General features: G+C 46.2%; 1 protein-coding gene across 11 annotated transcripts in view; it reads left to right on the forward strand.

Annotated features, from left to right (window-relative positions):
* CDKL5 (cyclin dependent kinase like 5) overlaps nucleotides 1-23,251 on the forward strand; it is a 2,489,742-nt gene that overhangs the window by 1,721,041 nt on the left and 745,450 nt on the right. For 9 of the 11 annotated variants that reach the window (XM_069636841.1, XM_069636839.1, XM_069636845.1 and 6 more), the window contains one exon: nucleotides 1,052-1,265. In XM_069636841.1, the coding sequence (XP_069492942.1) occupies nucleotides 1,052-1,265 (214 nt within the window). The remainder of the gene's footprint in view (nucleotides 1-1,051; nucleotides 1,266-23,251) is intronic. The other 2 variants (XM_069636848.1, XM_069636850.1) reach the window with 1 other exon arrangement.

Here is a 23,251-nt window from a genome sequence, read left to right on the forward strand (position 1 = left end):
CTCATCCTAGAACCATCTGCTGCACCAGCATCTTGGAAAATTTAATGTGATGTCACTTATGAGGTGATGCAAGTGCAGCAGCTTTTGTGGAGTTGTTAAGTCTCACTACAGCAAAGAATGTGGAGGTGTACGCAGGTGTTGGGTGAACTAAATAAGAACTCTAATTTCCTGGAGCACATTCCAATCCTGGCATATGTGATGAGACTGAGTTACTAACAAGCACAAAGTACTGTATCAGAATAGCTTGTCGATTGTGCTGGTGTTTAACCATCAGTGGATCAGATGTCCACACACATTGAGGATGATCAAAAACTCATAATGTTGTGTCTAAGTCTTAGCATTAGTTACGTGGCTAAATTTGGGGCATGGGAAAGAACAGTGTCTCAGATGCTGCCTTTTTTTCAGGTTATGTTTTTTATCAGGTAATGTGGATGGTGTATTTTGAACAACATTTAAATGTAAGGTGATTAGTTATGGGAATTTGTAGAACCTGGAAACCCCTTTCTACCTTTTTTTTTAAATAATAAAGCATAGGGGAATAACACAGCAAAGTGATAAAATGTATCTCTGATAGCATAGGTGGCTCTGTATGTTTTATTTTTAGAGAACCGTATGAGCTTCTCATCTGTCTGCATACCAGGATACATTTGTGTGACATCCAACTTAAGACAATGTTTGGATGGCATTAAATGTAAATCCTTGGGATATGCTTTTCAAATCTGCTTCTCACCCCGACTCACTGCCGGGGCTTGCCAAAATAGTGGGACCCCGCAACTGGACTATTCTAGGCCTAAATAGTGATCAGTGCATGAAACATGCAGATGATATGATAGGTTATTTGTAACGCGCTTAATACCAGAGGTTTCTAAGCGCGGACACAGGGATCGAACCTGTGTTGCTTCGTGTTGTCTTGCTTCCAAGGCGAGCACATTGCTGCTGATCTATCCTCCCGAGACAAACAGATGTTTTAAATGCTCTAAATAAAAATTAAAACAGAAAATGTAAACTTGTTACTTGCGGGTGTGCAAATGTTCTGTCCTTTTTCTTTCAGGGCACCCTATGGAAAAGCTGTAGATATGTGGTCTGTTGGCTGTATTCTCGGGGAACTAAGTGACGGACAGCCATTATTCCCAGGAGAAAGTGAAATAGATCAGCTTTTCACAATCCAGAAGGTGCTGGGGCCACTACCCTCTGAGCAAATGAAGCTCTTCTACAGCAACCCCCGTTTCCATGGACTTCGGGTAAGGGATGCAAACCAAAAACGGGTAAGGCATACCAACTAATCATTACAGATATTTTCTTTGTCGTCTGTCAATATGGCTGCGCTTGTTTTTGTGTTTAGTAATTTGTAGAGTGCTTAAATCCAGAGTGGTTATACATCGATGTGCTTTTGATAAACATATTCTCTTTTATTATATTGCTTAAAGTATCTGTTGCATTGCATTAATGTCACATAAACACCCAACTACTGTTTTATGTTGCTACCATGGCCATCTGTAACTCCATAGCTGTTCCTTATTTCTATTGTGAAATGGAGAATGTATCGGTTCCAATGCCTGTTTTATTTGATAATGCCAGAGGAGGACTCATAAACAACTCATAAATTCAGTAAGCTTGAAAATTCATTTGGAGCACTAAATAACAAGATATATTGATTGTACTTCCATGGATCTGCACGCTATAATTGGTCCCATTTTGTTTTTTTAGAACTAATTTTAAAGAGTAAAATGCCAATGTGATTCACTGTGCCATGACGCATAAAAAAAAATCGAATGCTATCGGAAACCTTACCGTACACATCATGGCCAAATATTTAGTATATATTAGGTCAAATAATCATATATATATATATATATATATATATATATATATATATATATATATATATATATATGATGTCCACTAAGCACCATGAGGAATGCTGAAAGACTTGGCATCTCCAATTTTCAAACAGTGACTGTGGGATCAGTACGGGGGTGGGGAAGAGAGGAGCTGTGGCAACTGGAGTGTTGTGGCTTAGATCAATCCCCTTACAACACACACACAAGGAGGCCCCAGGACTATTCAACAAGTGGGTGCTCCTGGAATGGCAACCCTTCAAACACCACAAACCCACTTGTGAATTCAAATTCGAAACATTTACATTTTTTCATTTATTAGAAAAACAAATGTTAAAGTTGCTTCACACTTTTATCTTGAGGTAGAAGGACCCAGAGTAACATTCTTATACAAAGTATATTCACCAATAATTATCATTTAAAAAATTCAGCATTAAAAAAAATATCTAAATACAATACACTTCATTTTTATCCTTATTTATTCACATAACTTATCTCAACCAACACACATTCGCTCTCATTCATGCTAAATTGCCCAGTGCTCAAACTTCAAAAACATCATCTACGCCTAATATTTGCCATACTGTTACAATAAGAATTAAAATTCCTCATGTCTGCCCTCCATGTTTCGTTCTGATTGGCATATGAAAACAATCACCAGAACTTCTTCAGGGGCATACTTTTATTCTAGTTCAATGCCAGGTCTTTAGTCTCCTAAACCCAATTCCGATCAATTTTGTGTGGATACAATTTCTTATACTCATATCTCCAATTCCATTCTGAACTGCTCCCAGTTTCCAATACTAAACAGTCCAAATCTTTCAGATTTCCCAATTTGCAATCTTGTAAAGTCCAACTTATTGCGATCCTGACGAACCACATCTTGAGTTTTGAAAACAACCCACTTAACATTGTTTTGATTAGATCACATGTAGCTCCATTCTTAACAGTCATTAATAATCAAATGTTAATTTCAATGGTGGGTACAACAGACATGTGCCCATCAACCCATTTCCCGGTGACCCTTCATTGACAAACGGACATCAATGACTGCCGAGTCGATGTCCCTTGAAGGCCTCCGTCTCGATGTCGCCGGCATCAGTGGTATAAATAGTTGCGTGCAGTGTCCATTGCTCAGTTCCGTTTTTCCGCTCTTCAAGAGCTTCGGGGACGTGATGCTCAGTTCTGTGAAGAGAACTAATTCTTTGAGTTTTTGTCAAGAAAACCTTTGATTCCTCGGTACAAGATGGCCTCTTAGTCGGCTCCATCTATGCCCCGATCCGGCTTCAAAAAGTGCAGAGATTGTGGGGCAAAGATGTCCTTGACAGATTCCCATAGGAACAAGATCTGCAGCTGGTGTAGAGATACAAATGTTGACCCTTTTTCATGCAATACACCGATGCTGTTACCTTTCCTTCTAAACCTAGCAAATTTAGGACTACAGATCGGCACAGTTAAGGGTTACCTAGCACCGCTGTCCTTTTTTAAACGCACGGTTGAGGAACCCTCATACTTCAAATTACACTTGTTATTCCATTTTTGAAAGGGGTCACCAATGTTTACCCCCCAACTCCTTTTCCAGTCCCTCTGTAGGACCTAAATTTAGTCCTAAAATGTCTAATGGGTACTCCTTTCAAACCACTTAATTTGTGCCCCGCTTAGATTCCTTACCTTCAAAATTGTTTTTCTATTGGCAATAACTTCTGGACGGTGGGTGAGCGAGTTACAAACTTTATCCTGCAAGCCTCCTCACATTGTCTTTCATAAAGATAAAGTTGTTCTCCAGGTAAAGCCAACTTTCCTCCCACAGGTTGTGTCGGAAATGTATATTACCCAAAAAATAACCTTGCCTTCATTTTACCCTCCTCATCCGGGGAAAGAGGAAGAAGGGCTGCACAGACTTGACCCAAAACGTGCTTTGAGCTTCTATATTAGCAGACTGGCAAAGTTAAGACAAAGAGACCAACCCAATTCCCGGTGACCCTTCATTGACAAAGAGACCAATGATTTGTGGGATACGCAGGTCACAAGCTAGATCTAGCCATCACCAAGCAGACAATTTCATGGTGGATTATTCAAACTATTATAGAATGTTACATTCTGGCAGGTAGGGACCCTCCAGAACACCAGAGGGCTCATTCTACCAGGGGTATCGCAGCTTCCTCAGCTCCTCAAAGGGGAGTTCCGGTAAAAGACATTTGTGCAGCTGCCACATGGTCGTCTGCACACACCTTTACTAGATTCTATAGATTTGATTCCTCCACCAGGAAACTAAATTTGGAAAGGCAGTATTGCATTCTGTGCATACTTAAAGAATACACATTTTACTCCCTCCTCCTTTACACTTTACTGCTTTGGGAGTCTATCAAAGATAAGGAATAAGTTACTTACCCATGGTAACGCTCTTTCGACTGGATGTTCCTCCCACGTATACCTTATTGCCCCTCCCATCCTTCCCCGCAGTAAAACTTCCCTTGTAGTTACAGTCTGCGCTCCCTCAAGGGTAGTAGCCGTCTCATCCTGCACAATACTTAACTCTTCAAAACGGAACTGAGCAAAGGATGCTGCGCGCAACTATTTATACCACTGATGACGTCGACATCGAGACGGAGGCCTTCGAGGGACATGGACTCGACAGTCATCGACACGCAGCGCCCTCTACTGAAAACATTTTTCCGAAGCAGCAAGCTGGATATGGAAATATCAAAGATAAGGAATACATGGGAGGAACATCTAGTCGAAAGAACGTTACCATGGGTAAGTAACTTGTTCTTCTAGCTAGCAAAAACATCCGACCTGCTTTTACAATCCAAAATATTCTACTAGTTCAATATATTTTAGCTTTAGGGGGGCTTTGCATTTCAGTGTGACAAGCCTTTTATAAATCTTGATGGTTCCGTGTGTTAAAATCGCGGGAAAAATGGCTGTGGACACAAAATATCACAGCAAAAAGGCTGTAGTTTTGCTGCTGCAATCCATGTAAAGGATGTGGGGGACACCCCCGCAACCCTAGACCCATTATACCATTTAAGGGGAGGAGGGGACACCCCCGCAGCCCCTGCTCCCCTTAAATGGTGTAATGTGGTACACCTTTAACGGGACAAACCACAACATTTTTGCCGTGATTTGTTTGTACAGGCGACATTTTTGTGGCGTTATCACTGCATATCATCTTGACCACTCAAGGCTGTGGGATTGACTTGAGAACTTTGCAAATAATATCACAATCGATCTGGCTGATGTCAGCAGACTGCTAAATGCTTTTAGTTGCAGCTAGCAGCCACTGAAATACATCGTATTGAATAGTGACATTGGGAAAGTTGCTGCTAGAAAATGAGCAGGCTCCCACTGGTGACTTTCCAGAGGCTGCTCATGTGGTTCCTAGGTTAACCTCATTTGGAGTTTTCAACCAGGATTCTAGACCAATATTATTCAAAAAGACCACCTTACCTGACCATGTAATATTCCTCCACCTCAATAGATTTCAATGGAAAGTTCAAGCAGGGTCAGCATTTTAAGGGTTGGGCAGAAAACACGATCCTGATTATACTGCTTTGTGCTTGTGGTGCAGTTTGGTTACAATTTGATGCAGAAGATATATTTGCAAGACAATATTTCAAGGCATGGCAAACACCCTAAAGAAAAAATGAGCTGAACCTGGCAAGATGTATTTTAGTCTAGACTTTGAATTGTCAGATGACTGTGCGTTAGTCTGTGAAGGTTATATCATGACAACAGTCTACTCGCTTGTATTGTGTCTTGATTTGTGTTATCTAGAATGTAACATCATTTTGTTAGTGCTGCTGCATTTTCAATATATTAGACATGCCTCTATTCGTAATATCCAAAGATGCCACCCATTCTGATAACTTCAGTGTGTCAGAATTAGTGCTATAGTCGAAGACCTGTTTAGGTAAGCAGAGCCAGATAACCTCATTGCTTAATGGTTTTATATCAGCTTCTCATTTTTCAATTGGGCAACAATTCACATACTTCTATGTCCCGTCCCCTTTCCTCCATACTGTTTTGGCGTCCCTCACTAGGGACGGGAGACAGAGCCTTTTTCATCAGAAATAATCTTCTTCCCCTTTAAATTTTGAGGCGCGCGGGCGTGGCGCTGGGATCATGCGCTCCCCGACTCCACTCCCCAGTCCTCTTTTCCGTGTCGATGGTAACGGACCACTTTCACCAGCGCTCCTGGGCTAGGCCTCCGGCCTAGTCATTCCACATGCTCATCCCCAGAAAAAGGTCTTTTATCTTTTTCTTTTTTGGCTTACATTAGATACCTTTGTCCTCAGGCACCAAGCTCCTGCCCGGCGCATTTCAACGTCGGCGGGCTTCAGCAGGTGTCCAGCCTGCAAGGGGTTCTTGCCTACGTCTGACCACCACGCTCTCTACCTTTGCCCCGACCACGGCTGGGAGGGCTGTACCGCGTGTGACGCACTAACACAGCATGCTATGAAGAACAGGCTAGCTCAGTGAAGTGAGCTCTTCGGAAAGTCACCTCCAGAGGACTTAAGAATTTGTCAAGCACAAGTCCAGGCCCAAGGTAGTAGCACTGTTTTCATCTGCATCCCGCAAAGGCAACTCCTTCCTGAGGAAGTGCACAAGTGGGAGGGACCTTTCAGGTTCTTGTACCAGTGCGCAGGTACCGAGGCTGCTACATCTACCGGACGCCAGGCTGAGGGGTAGCGAGATCCTACTGGTGAGGACTCTGAGGGACCACCAGGTTCTATTACTGGGTATATGCCTGAGGGGCTACGCCCTAATACCGGACACATGTCTGAGGGGGCGCCTGTACGCAGCACTACCGGCAACACAGCCAAGGGCAATCTGCCTACCAGGCCCCGATCTGAGGTGCAGGGTAGGCCTCAACCTCCACCGCCAAGAGTCTTGGCAGAGGCCGGGTCCAGCACAGCAAGCACCACGACGCAGGCACGTGGCAGGCAGCCCGACAAGATGGCCACCAGCCCAGATAAAATGGCGGCTCCCCCGACACCATCACCCTTTGGGGACCAGGTGGGGGAATTAGTTTCCAGGTGGAACTGATCTTCACCTGACACGTGGCCTATGCATACCCATCATCGTCGCAGGGCAGATACACCCAGCAGACAGTATGGCAGAGTCTGCCCAGGTCTCAGCCCATGTCTGTGCCCCCAAGCGCTCCACCGGCCTTTAAGGACAGGTTTTTAAAAATGTTTCTGACCCTCATGAGGACCCTTCAGATGGGCATCATCCTCAAGGATGTTATCAGGGACATGCTCACTCCAGTTCTACCGCTAGAACCACGTGGTTCCAGCACCTCTGGCTCCTATGCAGCCTCAGCTGCCATGCCAGTTCCCACCACAACAGCTCCCACTCCTCCAACAGTCTGGGTAGCCCCACAGCCACCTACTCAGGCGCCGGCTCCTGTGAGTATACTGCAGCCCCCGGTACCCAGCACTCCTCCAGCTGCACGTGACCAGCAGGACACCTTGGTGAACACTGACGAGAGGAGGACCCCGACATACCTTCGTCGGCCAAGGCCTTCCATGAGAGGCTCGCCTGACTGGCCGAATACTTGGGGCTTCCTCTGCCCAAGTTTGAACAACCGAAGGCGGTGGTCTTGGCGGAGGTCCTCACTCTACGCCCTGCAGATAGAACGTGGATTCTGATGCAAAAAGGCATGGGCGCACTCGCCAAAAAGGGATTGCCTAAACCCCATTTGGCGCTGCCTACCAATAGGTGCCTCAATGCCAAGTTTAGGCAGATGGAGGGGGACCCCTCTTGCTGTCGGCACACCCTCAGCCACACTCCTCTGTGATTGCTGCAACTTCAATTTACTCCAAGCCACAATTGTCTTCAGCTATCTCAGCCTCTGCACTCCTAGTAAGGAGGAGAAGATCCTGGAAGCAAGTATGTACCAACGCTTCCCTTCATGTTCGTCAGTTGAATGCGGATGCTATGCTCCCTGCAGTCAACCAGCGGCTTTGGCGGGAAATCGCTGATTTCCTTCCAGAACTTCCGGTGCTTCAAGGCGGGGCTGGCTGAGGCCAAAATAGTAGCGCAGGACATTATGGAGTCCATGGTGGCGCACATTGACACCTCAGGCCGTGCCATTTGCATAGCTACGGACTGCCTGACTTTGGGCCACCAAGTTCAACCCAGATGTCCAGGAGCGCATACTGGACCTTCCTTTGAGGGTGACGGCCTGTTCCATTCCACTACGGATGAGAAACTGGATAAGAAGAACAGTAGTTCACAGACTGCTAAATCCTTATCCATCCTCAATAAAGCCATTCCTAAGGCTTACAGACAGATGCACAAGCGTTCAGACAAGGGTCGGTTCTTCAGTGGTTTCCGGGCATCCAAGAACGATGGTCCAGGCAACCGGACAGGTCCCTAAGTCACCACTAGCGCAAGCAACACAAGGCCACGCACAAGGGCTTTTTTTCAGTCCCCCCCCTCCAACCTCAGCTGGAAAAAAGGCATGACGTGCCCATCTCGGTCCACGTGTCTCCGCGGGGGCCAGGTTTGCCCTTTACTCCCAATGCTGGTGCATGAGGTTCGCAGACCCCTGGATCCTCTCAGTAGTGTCCACCTACCTATTCCTTGCTCCCCTGTTTCTTCCCCTCCACTCCCACAGATTGGGACAGCAACTCTGTTGGCGGAAATCCACTCGTAGAGAGTCAGGCAGTGGAAGAAGTCCCAGCCTCCCAGCGGGGTCTGGGCTTCTATTCACAGATTTTCGCCATACACAGTAAGAACCAGCCTGCCTGCGAGTTGTGTTGGACCTTTCCACCCTAACCTTTCCCTTCCTTTTCAAAAGTTCAAAATGGTTACCCCAGTGCTTATAGCAGAGACATTGTGCATGGTAGACTGGATGTCCTCCCTGGATCTGAAGGATGCGTACCTACACATCCCGATCTGGCAGCCCCATCGGTCCTTTCTGAGGTTCAAAATCATGGGCTTTCCTTTCCAATTCAAGGTTCTACCCTTTGACCTCAATTCGGCCCCCAGGGACTTTACAAGACTTATGAACTCGGTGGCAACCCTGCTCAGGGCCCAGAGTCACCACGTATATACATACCTAGAACTGGCTGGTCAGGGCAAGGTCCCCGGAGGCAGTGCGCCACACCGCTGCTGCCCTCATGAACACACTGCACAAGCTGGGATTTTCCATCAATCTCAAGAAGTCACAGCTTGAGCCCATGCACAGACTAATGTTCCTGGGCCTCGTCTGGAATAAGAGCAGCGAGAGAATAATCTCTGGGCGATGCAATGCAGATCCAGTAGAACAACATAAACGCATATGCCTTTCCACCCACTCCCCTGGTACACAGTGTAATTTGTAAGATAGGAGAGTCCCGGCACCTCCGGATCATTCTGATAGCTCCTTGGTGGCCGGCAAGGCCATGGTTCTCAGAACTGCTCATGCTTGTCGGATTGGCCCCCGATGCACCTTCTGCTGGGTCCAACTCACCTACTATCACAGCAGGGAGGCACGGCCATCCACCCCGCCCCCCAGAAGTTAGCCCTTGCAGCATGGTTCCTGAACAGGTCACACTAAGGCATCTGCATCTGTCACAGGCCAACCTAGACATCATACAGAGAGCTAGGAGCGATGCTACCAGGAGCCAGTACAAAAAGGAGGACTAGGTTTCGTCACTCGGTGAAATCAAAGGATGTAGATCCCCCTGACCTGCAGGTTGGACGACATGCTATCCTTCTCTGCACACCTCACACACTCAGATGTGCAGGTAGACACATGCCGTACACATCTGGTGGCAATCGGAGCCTACCGGAACTCGGAGGAGGAGGTCTTTTCATCCTCCAACTCGGTGGTTAAAAGACATCTGGTGGGCTTCACCAGACTCTACCCGCCTTTCAAGACGCCACACCCGGTGTGGGACCGCAACGTGGTCTTGGGCGCCTTGGCCCATAAACCATTCAAGCCAATGGCGTCCGCGAACATCTGGATAGTCACCATTAAGACGGCCCTCCTGATGGTTTTTACCTTGGCACGAAGAATCGGTGAAATCCAGGCACTAGTGGCGTCATAGAGCCTTACACTACTTTTCATAAGGACAAGGTGGTGCTTAGAACTCACCCCGCATTTTTTCCTAAGGTAGTCTCTTCGTTTCATCTGAATGAGGAAATAGTGCTACCCACGTTCTTGGCGGACCCTGAGGACGAGGCTCGGAGGGTACTGCACCGTCTAGATGTTAGGCGCGCTCTAAAATTTTACCTGGACAGAACCAAGAGCTTCCACAGTCAGAGGTTCTCTTTGTCACCTTCGGTGGGTCTAAGCCAGGCTATCAGGCTTCTAAAGCCTGCATATCAAGATGGATGGTTGGGCCATCAAAGAGGCTTATGAGGGGCAGCACAAACCACTCCCGGCAAATATGCATGTCCACGCTATCAGAGCCAAGGCCGCGGCTGTGGTGTTCCAGAGGCACGTTCCGTGACAGGTCATCAACAAGGTGGCTACATGGGCTACGCCTTTCGGCCTTCTGCAAACACTATTGCTTGGATGCCGGCTCCGGGTTGGAAGTGGCTTTTGCTCAGGCAGTTTTAAGGAACTTGTTCTCTTAGGAGGGTCACCTCTCCACCCTGGGGCTACATTCATTTGTAATCGCCCATACAGTATGGAGGAAAGGTGACGGGATGTAGGAGTAATTGTAAGTTACTCACCATAGTGACTAACCTACACATTGCCCATAGCCCCCTTTCCTCCATATGTTCCCCCATCATCCTCCCCATGAATCCCCCTAATAAACTGGTGTCATTAGGCAATGGTAATATTGTCGATGTGTCAAAGGGGACTGAGGAGTGCCGCTGGTGGGCAGAGTCAGGGGAGCACATGCTCCCAGGGCCGCGCCCCAGTGCAGCTCTAAATTTAAAGGGGATGAAGATTTTTTCTGGTGAAAAAGGTTCTGTCTCCCGTCCCTAGCGAAGGACGCCCATAAAGTATGGCGGAAAGGGGACTATGGACTAGGAGTAAGTTAGTCACTATGGTGAGTAATTATAATTTCTATTCAATGTGAAGTTCTATTCAAAGTGTTTGGCTCCATGGGAGCAAATTCTCCCAGTGATAAATTCTCTGCAGGTGTTAGGAATCAATGCTCTCTCCGATTCCCAGCCTCTTACTCTAACACTCACCGACTTTCTTGGCAGTTGCAATCAAGCAAGACCGCTTCATTGTTTCAGCTTAGCTGTCAACCTGCAACCATTGCGGTGAGCTTGAAAGCGGCTTCATTCCCTAGCAACATTTCCATTCCTTCGTTGCATCGGAAACCATGCCAAGCTCATGACGCTCCTGGGTCCTTTCCTTGGGAGCGTCACGTGGCATGTGATCACCGCGTTCTTCAGGGAAGAGTATATCAGGCTCTACGAGATGTTCCAGATAACCCTTTGCACCCCCAGACACACAACGTCACATAGCTTCTACTTATTCTTAGGTAATTAGTGAGGCTTCTTGTTTCTGGACTTTATTTTTGATGTGGGACTCTACGTTATCAAGATAGGATCTGGATATATTTTCCATTCTTCATTGCTAATCATATCAGGTTCCAGGTACTATTCTTTTGCACTGCTTCTCCATTTCTACTGCAATCCTTCAGTTATCACTGCACCCACCCCTTTTTCATTGTCATCCTCTACAGCTACTGTACCCCTGAGTCCCAACTACAGATTGCGAGTGAGTCCCATAGCACTTCTGTCAGGGGGAAGACATTCCACTGTGTGATTAAAACTTGCTAGTGGATTGTGTTCCAACTGGTTGCCATTGTACCTCTTCATGCTCCTGAGACACTCGGGCTCGCCGCGATGAATAACAGGAAGAACATTTGCCCTTTGAATATTTGTGGTCGTCTTATACCACCAAAACAACCGGCAGACCTAATCCCCCGGGCGCCTGTACCCGCCTGCCGTTATCCTTAAATAATCCTGTTGACAGATTATGTCCCGACCCTTGCCCAAAACCCCCTCTGGCAAACCCATTGGCCAGGTGGAGTCAGGACTCTGCCTCTAGAGCCTAGCATCCTCTTCAAAAGCCCTCATGGGGCCAGTCCTGGCGCCTATGGCGCCGGGCTCATACACCATGAACAACAATGTGCTTGGGAACTACTTTATTGTATTGTCAGCCAACATATAGGCATCCACATAGCTTGGTTCCTAAGAACCAAGCTACGCGGTCTAGTGTTTTGGGTGTTGCAGGCCTGGAACTACTTTCCCTGGTACTACTTTACCTTGGCTATATAAACCACACCCTGACTGCAGAACATGCTTCGTGTTACTTTGCAGCTTGCAACGTGACGCTCACCTTGTCCAGCTATTCCCTCGAACCTTGGAGGAGCAAAACCTGCAAGGAGACAAAAGGAACATCATTAGCAGCAGCATTTTACCTGCAGTCTTCATCTTTAAACACTCGCAGCTACTAAGAACAGCTTCCTCGAACCTGCACGCCTCCCGGATAGAACGACCTGAAAGAGGAAGATAGAGGCAACATTAAAGAAAGCTGTAGAGACATTTACAAATTTCAAACTGCTCAAAAAGCTTACCTGGCTGGTCGCCTCTCGGCTGGCACTACTCCAGACATTCCACTCACGCTGAAGAATATCAAATGGGCTGGCGTCAGTGAAGTAACTGGACCGCACTCGCCCATGAAAGACAACGCGTCCCTGCAAAGAAGGCAGGACGGAGAGCACGCCTAATTCTACCACAAGGTGAGGAGAGGACGCCAGAGGGACTGAAAGCATACGGGTGGAGGGAGGATACTTACCCCAGTCGGTCAGTCTTGAACACAGTCCTCCTGTATTTTCAGGAAGAACATTCCCTGCAGACCACATCAGGGCAAAGCTGAGAAGCATACCAGCGAGTAACCCAGCTTAGTGGCGTCCCTGTGGATACCAGGTGAGCGTAACAGATTACCATCGACTCTGAGCACAAATCTAAACAAGGGAGCACTTCTGGGACTGAATTAACTCTCTTCTAGGCAGCGTACCACCATACCGGTCCCAAGCACTCGAAGGACCTGAAACGAAAGACATCAATGTGCAAATCCAATATGACCACAGTATGCCTGCAGTGAATGCAATAAGTTGTGGGATTGCGACGTGAGGCAGGCCAGATCCTTTTGATCCTGACTGTGGCAGACGGCGCGTTCTGCCAGAAACGACGATAGTTAAGCTGACGAAAGCAGGCGCAAGCTGGGCAAGGCGTCTGCACAGGCCAGAGAGCCTTGGAGGGTGGCATTGGGTAGATCACGGAGTAGAGACTGGCTGTGGAAAGCAGCAGGAGGGCACAGAGCACTGTGCAACTGGAGTCCCCGCAGCTACACACCGGTCCAATAAAAGCGGAACAGGGGCCTGAATTGGCAGGGCATCAGGGCAGGCCAGATAGCTTGGGATTAGGTAAAGCTACAACTGAACCCACAGATCCCTGGGGGGGCCAACCTGGCTTGCCACCCCCAGACAGGATGTTTGGGACAATGCAATACACGCCAACCCAGTGTGAAACACTGAGATGAAAAAGACACAAGACTTTCCATCTGGGGAAATGAGCCTGAAGACAGGGGCCCCCTATCGCGTATGTTGAAGCTACTCTGGTGGCAAGAGCGAGAGGGTGGAGATATAATCCAAGAGATGATCCAACCTCCCTGCTGCTCTGCGACCTTTGATACCTTACTGCATAGGTTTGGTCCAGAGAGCGGGACGATCGGAGGCCATGATTTTGGGCAAAATTAGATAGCCCAAAATGTATAAATATGCAACACAGATGGCACACTCAGAGTTCTGAGGACCAGGCCTCCCCTGTATTAAAAGAGGATGCTTCCACCACCCTGCAGGGCAAAATCACTGAGGTCTTGCTGGCAGTGCAGAATTCTCACACTGCCTTACAATAAAGAGTTGGCACAATTGTCGAGGAATTGAACCTTATATGAGCGGACATGCACAAAACTTCAGAAAAGCAGACTGCAATGGACCTCGGAGTCACTGCTACTGAAGGAGAAGTAGAAGCACTCAAAAAACAGGTCTCGGCATTGCTACAAATGACCAAGCTCCTAGAGGCATGAGTGGAAGATAAAGAGGGCTGCTTGAGAAAGAATAATCTATGTATAGTCGTCCTGCCGGAAGGTGAAGAGAGGGAATCCCTGGAATGGTTTCTGGAGACATGGCTATAGGAAATACTGGGTACAAAAGGTCTCTCCAGGTAGTTTGCAGTGGAACGTTTCCATAGAGTCCTGGCGCAACCACCACTGCCTGAAAGTAGACCCAGACCGATGGTGGCCAGTATCTTCAATCACCGAGACGGAGATGTACTCCTTCAGATGGTCAGGCGGAAGGCACTGATCCGAGTCTTCAATACATCCGTCATAATGATAATAATGATGATAATGTGCTATTTATATAGGGCCTTTATCCAAATCCAAGTGATTTGCCCGTGGCTGAAATTACCGCAGGCAAATCGTTCGCATGAGAAAGGTGCGAACTACCAAAAGTTTGTACCTTTCTCATGCAAACACACTTGTATGCTATGGGGGCTGCAGGGGTTTCCCCCTCAACCCCCGCTCACTATACTGCATTTTTTTACGGGTGTGCTGCGGGGGTGTCCCTCGCAACACCCCGCTCACTATACCACACAGTATAGTGAGCGGGGTGTGCTGCCGGGGACACCCCCGCAGTCTTTTTTTTTTTTTACAGAACATTGATGAAATTAAACAGGTTTTGAGAGAGAATGTAACGTGATTGTTATTGTACCCGGCCAGATTAGAGATCATTCAAGGTGACGGGCATTGGTTTTGCAACTCCCGGGAAGAAGCATGGGAATGGTGGGAAGCAGAAATAAGAAGAGAATGTGGTTCTGTGTACTTCTCCACCCCAGCTCTCTTTGACTAGTCTAAGCTCCACCTTGGTGAGGTCTCTCTCCTGGAGGAATGCCATTTGGACTCCCCATCTCTTCAGATATCCAAGAATCTGCCTCATTTTCTTAGGTTGCCCCTTTCCTAGTACATTCCATGTTAGTATTGTGAGAAACCCCATGGTGTTGTTAACAAGCCCCTTCCTCATCCCTTACAAATGACTAAATCTGTCCAAGATGAGGAGAGGAGGAAACTCGTCCTCCTAGGGATACTGGATGGCAGGGAGATATGCCTGGCACACTCTTACACCCCTAACATAGAAAATGACACGTCTTTTCCAGGTCTAGTCGAGATGATAGGGGGGGGCCACAGACACAGGGAACTATTATGGTGAAGAGACCGTAACTGCTTACTCAGCCCTCAGCTGGATAGGTCAGACACTAAAGCGGCACATGAGACACTTGATTCAAAATCCTTTACTCGAACTATATTGGATGTCGACCTGGTCGACTTGTGATCAGAAAATAAGGGAGACCCGAGAGGATATTCCTTTATTCCCACCTGTATGACACACACACACATCAATTATATACTAGTAGGGAGAGACCAGTTCACGAATTTCAGGGAGGTCCATTATTGGGTTAAAACATTGTCGGACCATTCCCTGCTAAAGGTCTCAATAGCCTGGGGGAAGACGGATATGGCGATACCCAGCTGGAGACTGAGAGCAGAATCATTAAGAGATGAGATTTATATGAGAGAGATCTGCAGGCCATAGACGAGTACTTTTAAAACAATGAAGGGTCAGTGGAAGTCTATCGTGTAGTTTGGGAGACAATGAAGCTTATGTGATGAATCCCGAGGTGTCGTTACTGATTTAGATGGGGAGCACCAACTCATGAGGCCAGGGAGGTGAGGCCACTACCCGATAGTCCCCCTAGGTGGTGCTTAGTGGGAGTATCTCATAGGGAGGGAAGATCCCATTGAGAGTAGTGACCATGCCTGGAGAACACAGTATCCCTTTGACCTTCCCTCAAAAACACTCCAATTCCAAATTACGTAATGTATCCCAGTTCAAAACTACTGGGACAAGGAGTAATGAAGAACACTGACCAGAACGAACACACATTCTCTAGTATTTTGGATGATTCTATTGGTCAGCTGTCATTCAAAAGCAGAGAGGGAAGAGAATGATGCCGTCTTTGTTTTCAGCTTGGCGTGGGCTCGGGAGTCTGGCAACATGCACGCAGACCAGCAGAGCAGAGAAGCAGACAGTGTCCAGGGAAGAAGCGCACGCTCAGAAGGCCCGCGAAGCCGACCAGAGAAGGGGCAGGATACCCCTGGTGACAGAGGCCGGAGAAGGGCAGAGAAGACGCTGAGGAACCGCAGAGGAGACACGCAGATGACCAGGGAAGGCCCCTGTGAGCCCAAGAGGCGGCCATAGTTGGTGGGAGACACTGCAGGTACTGGGGTGGCTAATCATAGGGCTGGGGAGGCCCAGAGGGTGTGAAAGGCTCAAAGCACAGGAGCAATCTTCACAGGGGCAGAGACACCAAGTGAAGGCGGTCTGGGATCCATATTGGGAAAGCGTATCCCACACAGTAACAAAAAGGAATATGAACTTTGCATGAACAAGTGGTACAGACCTTGGCAGGGGAGTAAGGCAAGGCTGTGGCTTGAAGAAAGATCAGATAAAGAGAACTGTGAGCGAAATCAAGTGAAGGGGGTCTGGGACCCATGTTAGGGAAATACACCCTGAACAGTAATAAAGAGGAATACGAAGCTTACAAGCATAAGTGACACTCGGAGACCTTGGCAAGAGAGTAAACCAAGGCTGTGGGTGAAAGTGAAGACGGACAGAGAACTGCGAGAACAAGAACGTTGAGTATCCTTCTCGGCAGGATTGTGAACCAAGGAGGGGGTACAGAGAACGGGGTCTGGGACCTACAGCAATTGAGAGGAAGACCAGCACAGCTTGGGAGAGAGAACAAGGCAAATTTTCCTCGTTGCAGTACCTGGAACCTGGCTGCTCACAACGGTTCTGGGACCCTCAAGACGGCTTGGAAAGGTGTCCAGGCCATCCGTCCTTGTCGCCGGGCCTGGGAGTCAGGCCTGCCAAGTAACTATAAGGACTCATCTTGACCACTGAAGATACAGAGCCAATTTTAGATAAATTTGGAAAGACTCTGGTGAAAGGGAATAAACACTTTGAGTCTTGTGGAACCTTTCCTTGCTTTTCTACACCTTTTTGGAACTTCTGTTTTGAACTACAAAGCTAGGCTGCAGGTTGACGGCCAAGAGACATTTCTCTTTTCACCTTATGTCGAGTTTAGCTTGTGAGGCATTAGATTAGGATTTGGACATAGGACGGCAAACTTTAATTTGGACATTCTGACACAGTTTCATTGGCTAGTTTTGTTGAGGCAGGGAAACACCTCTTAGAGGTAAGGTTAGTTAGGATTTACTGTTACCCCCCATTTCTGTTATTAGTAAAAGTCTTTGCAATCAACATGCCACCTATGTGTCCAAGTCTTACTCCTACACCCTCACGTTTACCATCAGGGGGAAAACCCTGGCCACTACTTGCGGGATTCGCACCATACTTCAGGCTTCCTTGAAGGGGTGGATGAGTGGATAGTGACGCTGGGAGGTGAGATAGCGAAATGGACCTTATGTGGGGCCGAACTCCTATGAGAACGCATCCTTCGACACCAGGCATAAGAACGTCTGGGGAAGCATGATTATGCAAAATATACAGTGAATGTTCATGGGGAGGGAAACGGGGAGGGATACAACCTAGCTTGGCTTCTCAAGAGGGAAACTCCACGGGGTCCCATCAGTCAAATAGAATCGGAGGACGGCTACTTAGTCACAACACAGGTGGGCATAAACAGGGTTTGCCATGACTATTACACACTTATAAAGTGTGAAAGTCTGGGGGAAGCAGAAGACATGATTGATGTGTTTAGAGCAAGCCTTGTTGCCAAGGTTGAGTGTGGCAGCTGTAAAGGCCATGGAGTATCCAGTTATGGAAGGGAAGATTCAAATAGCGATAGACTCCCTTTGTGGTGGGACAATGCCGGGTGGGGATGCCTCCTGGCGGAAATTTACAAAACATCCTCCGGATATACTGGTACCCAAGTTACAGCAGCTATATGAATCTGCCTTTCACATTTGTGTACCTGCAAGTTGCAGAGCGACCCAACCTGCAATCCAAAACACAATTAAAATCCCCTCCCAAAGTGACCCTTTCGCACAAAATAGTTTGCAGCAAAGTCATCAATACAGAGACCAAATTCCCCCCAGGAGTACATGGGCCATACACAGAATCAATATTGATCAGAACCCCATAAAAATAAATGTGTCAATAGTATCCGACCCTCCCCATCCCTGGACACAGTCTCAACTATTGCATTCATAAAAATACACCCCCCCACCCACTAGTTTTTGTAGAATAATTATTTGTAAGTGCCTTCGAGTACCTCGCATTTCTCATGCAAACCTGGTCCTCGTCAAGCAGATGCATCTCTTGAAGAAAAACTATATCAACCCTGGCTCTCCGAATCCTGGGCATAACTTTCTTTCTTTTCTTGGGGCAATTCAGGCCCCTCACATTCTATGTAACAAAAGTCAATGGCTTCATTCTCTAGCAAAACCACAGATTTTGGCTACCAACACTCATACACACTACGATAAGCACGAGCAGAACTCTCAAAGTCACATGGAGAAGGTGTTCTCCCAGTCAAATGACCATAAAACCCGTTTGGGCATAAAGGGAATTGGAAACCACCACACATACAAACCACACAGACACAACAAGACAGCACAACACAAGCAAACAATTTAAAAAACACAATAGCCTGATAAAAACCAGGCCATATATAAGCATAAAGTAAACGCTAGTAAACCCGATCCTACGCACACCTTTCAGATCCTTGTGCCTCTTTACTAAGTAAGTTATCAAAGATCCACCACTCAACCAACATTACAGCACAACTCGCAAATAAAGAAATAACAATTTCATATGCCTAGCGACACACACAATGACACAGCCCACAACTTCCTAACACAAAAAAAGGAAAAACTCCCCAACCATATCCAACTTCATTGCCACATGCTATGTAACCCGGAATCAGGAATCACCAACATACTCCCCATGAAGAGCATATCACCCAGACCCAACAACCAGTGATCCAAGTCTGATGCCCACAGCACCCCCAAACCTGCATTTGCAAAACCAGCTCCGCCCAGCTTGTCCTTATACTTAAACAGCTACAACACAGGCACAGGCAATTGAAGCAGATAGGCCATCACCGCCTGCACAACCCAATTTCTGGTAAATCAGAACCATTTTGTGCAGGTTGTTCAACCCTCAAAGTCACTGAAACCTTGTGAACCTGCAACGCGACTCTAGGAAGTTACTGGTGCTTCCCTCGCCCTACAGCAACACAGGGAGAGGATCAATATGCAAAGTTGTGTGAGGAGCTAATCATGGGAAAGAACATACACCAGTGCATATTATAATGAGCCCCAAAAAAGTCAACTGAGATTTGGCATGGGACTTTCACTCTGCGCTTGTATACATAAAACATAAGGTTGACACGTTTCATCTTTGTATCCATAGAGTAGGTGTAAGAAGAGCCGGTCCTGCATCAGTACTTGCGTGCATCAGAAAGAAGAAACGGTTCATTCTCAACATGGCAAACGGTTGAATCGTTAAGAATAATGGCAGTCCTGCCCACTGAAAGCCTCAGCTCCAGTCTGGGTTGGCATTAGAGCCAAACTTCTTAGTCACGTCCCCACGGTTGAGGACCTCCCACCTGCTCCGTACAAGTTCCACCACCATACATCCGGACACCGCACTTTCCGAGGGTTCGCAAAGCACTGACGCTTACCCATGCAAGACATTCACAGAGCCCATATCGGAACAGCTCTGCACACACCCAAAGTGCCTCCCCACTGCTCGCTTTGCGTTCTCAACACGCCCCACCATTGAGCCGCTGATCCTCCATTCCTCTGCGATGACAAGGAGCAACGCAATACATTTGCACCTTTGCTACACATTCGCAGGATGCTTTCCTCACAATCAGCCTCTTCCAAATTTAATCGATAAAGATGAGTTTCCAACAATGAAAAAAAAAACAGTCATCATCCCATCTGAGCACACAGAATAATAATCACGTCATCCTCCCTGTATGGCACACAAATTTGGGGAGTGATTAGACGTGGCTTCCATAGGTTCACAATCCAAATCCGTTTGAAAGGCCTCCACTCCCCTCTGATCCAAATACATGTGACCATCTGGCACCACCCTAAGTGCAGCAGGATATAACATGTGGTACTTTAAGTGCTTACTTCTGGCTTTGTCCTTTGCCAAATTAAATGCATGCCTCTTATCCAAGACATCCTTGTTCAAGTCAGCCAAGAACATAACCTTATTGCTCCCAGCCCCCAGAAATGTCCCCCAATTCCCAAGCTTTCTTAAGAATAAGCTCCTTAACAGGAGACCTCAGGAACTTAACCACACAATGCCTTGGTCCCTGCCTCAAAGCTTACTTAGGTCCCAACAACCTATGTGCTCTCTCTATTTTCAAAGTAATTTTGGGGTCCAAATTAAGCATTTTCAGTAGATGTCTCTGCAAGAATCTGTCGGGTTGCCTTGTTCTGCATTTTCAGGGATCCCAGCAATACGAAAATTATTCCTCCAAGAAAAATGTTCTTGCCGAGATAGTTTGGAAGTTAGCCTCGTATTCTGAAGCTTCAGGTCTCCGAACTGATCAGTCAACATTTCTATCTTTTCCTTCATTAGATTCATACAAGTTTCCATTGAATCAACCTTGGTAGACATCTTATGAAATTTCTCATCTGAGGCAAAGAGCTTGTTCTTGATCTCAGCAACGTCTGCAGTCACCTTTGTTAAAGTTCCAACAACCTATCTTCTCTTTCAGCCCAAACTCCTACATTCTCACCATCTTTTCCTTTTTGCCTTTTGACAGGTTGGGACACATCTGAAGTAACAGAATCAGCCATAGTGTTGAGTGAGTGAATCAGGAGGCACTGGAGAACAGCCTTCCAGATGCCATCCCTGAATCCAGCAGTTTGAGAATCCTTAAAAAAAAAAGTATGCTTTTAAAAAAAAAAAAGGTCAAATATGATGATCAATGTTATGAGGCCAGCATCATGGTAAAATTACAACTGCATCTAATTGTTTGTTTTCGCTATCTAGTGGCATTTTAGTGCCACACATAGTGCCATAGCTAATGCTTTGGAGTAGGTAGCGAGAAGGGTGGCATTTTAGGAGGGATATATACATGTCAGTGCTGTGGCAATGTTGCAAGCTTTTCCGCCTCATGCCAGTCAGGCATTGGTGGCCCACGTCACAGCAGAAGGATGTAAATACATTTAGCAGATAGTTGCAATTGTTACATTTATTAATGGCTAATGCAAACCACTGCTGTGTGTTTGATTTCATTAGAATATAATTGTATCAAAAGCACCCCACCTTTCATCCTTTGTGCATCCTATTCCTGACCAACCAGCACTATTGACTTTCTAGTTGGGAGCTTTTATTTTATCCCAACGTTCTTTTCTAAAAAGTACTTCATTATTTTCCAGAGCTGAAATCCTCCTGTCTGAAACAAAAAGATAGAATGCATTGCTCTCTCCAGTAGAACAGGGAGCAGGAACTAGCAAAACCAATAGTTGTGGTTTTAATATGGGTTCTGATAAACATGACCCGTCTACCTTTTTGCGAATTTGAGTTTGTGAAAGTTTGTTCATTTTTTAATTTTAGTTTTTTTGTGATCTGGTTTACATCAAACCTTACACATAAAACAGATTTCAAAAACGTACACGAGAAATGAAAAGACCACATGTAATCACAGTACAAAATACAATACAAGTTAATTTATATTTGATCTCCTCAGCAACAAAAAAATGGATATGTGCCTTATTGTTATGATTTCATCTGACATTTTAAAAACTAGCTGCGCCTGTGGCTTCGCTCACGTGGATTTGGGGATTTGGTACAATTATTTTTAAAAGACACATGGAGTTTTTTGTTCACACTGTACGAAATATAATTTCCAGGTTGATGACTTAATGTAATGAGCAATGTTTATTGCAGACGTTAGTTGGGGCATAATGGCTTCAAAACAGTGATAGTGGTTCCAATGATGTGCGTCCAGACATTTTTTTGCGTTGTAATTGCAAACAGACAATGAGACAGACAAAAAGAATAAATATATTTATTTGGCATCTGCAAACTACAACAAAAACTATTTGAGTACTTATTTGTAAACTACATTAGTGGTTCTCCCTTCAGGTGCTATGATTTCCAAAGAGTTGGGTGAGCTCACTCTGGAACAAGCCACATAAAACTGCCCATGTGAGAAGCAGTCTACCCTTCTGTCAATCACGGCTACCTTTAAAGTCTGCCCCAGAGATTTGTTTATGGTCATGGTGAAACAAACCTTTTAGGAGAACTGAAGTCTTTTGAATAGAAACTCATATTCTTCAGGTATAAGAAGTATTCGTGGTATGAACACCGACTCCCCCTGGCCAGAACTGGTTAGCACTGTAGCCTCAATCACATTTCTGTGAAGAGCTTTCACTACCAATCTGGTGCTTTCACTTTGAGAAGTTTTTGCTCAGGAAGACCAGGAGGATAGAAAGTGTTCAACAATTCAACGGGGTAGTGGTCTGCATCATCACTTTGAACCACTGGGTTTACAGATTTGTACTCCGTTTGGACTCCTCCGAAAGAATTCGTAAATATCTTATTGATTACGGCAGCCATGCTGTCCTTTGGTGTAAAAATGGAACACTCACATAACTATTCTGTAGAATTCTCCATTAGATTTTTTATGTTGGGGTATATTTTGGATGTGAGGTCTGCTACAGAATTGACGACTGTGCCTCTGTCAGAAGTGATGACAATTTTGCTCTCAAATACGGGATACTCTCCATTGCCAATTTTAAGAAGCAATTGGGAGAACAGACCTGCAGACACATAATTTTGCAAATTTCACCTCAATTAACTAGATTTTCGGAAAATGGTCATACACGTGTTTCTCTATTTTTGAATAAGAATCTAAATACTAATTTCCACATTTGTAACATCTTCGGTTTTTGAGATATAGGTATCTTCATAAAAGAATGCACCCCCCTTTTCACCTCATTAGGGACGGAATTTCCCCAAATCCTTCCTTAGTGGGTGCCTACGTCATGAAAACAATGAAACTTACAAATTTCACGTCCCTAGGTTAAACGGTTTGAGCTGGGCATTGATTCAGTCAGGACTTCTTCATACATACATATATATTGCATGGCCCGCGGTAGCGGCCATGTAGTTATGGTTAAGTTGCTAAACTCATAGGGAGAGCACTTTTTCGGCAGCTTATAAATTCGCTCCACCTGGACGAATCCTCACCAAACTTTGCAAAGAAAGTACATGTTCATCTCTGAATTTTGAGGGAGGTTTCATGGGGGAGGTGGGGCGGCTAAGTTATAGTGGGTGACCCAACATTTTTTTTTCCATAGACTGAATGGAGAAAAACTTTGAGCACGGCTA

Source organism: Ambystoma mexicanum, chromosome 7p (genome assembly GCF_040938575.1).
Source record: "Ambystoma mexicanum isolate Mex_15411 chromosome 7p, UKY_AmexF1_1, whole genome shotgun sequence".
Lineage (NCBI taxonomy): Eukaryota > Metazoa > Chordata > Amphibia > Caudata > Ambystomatidae > Ambystoma > Ambystoma mexicanum.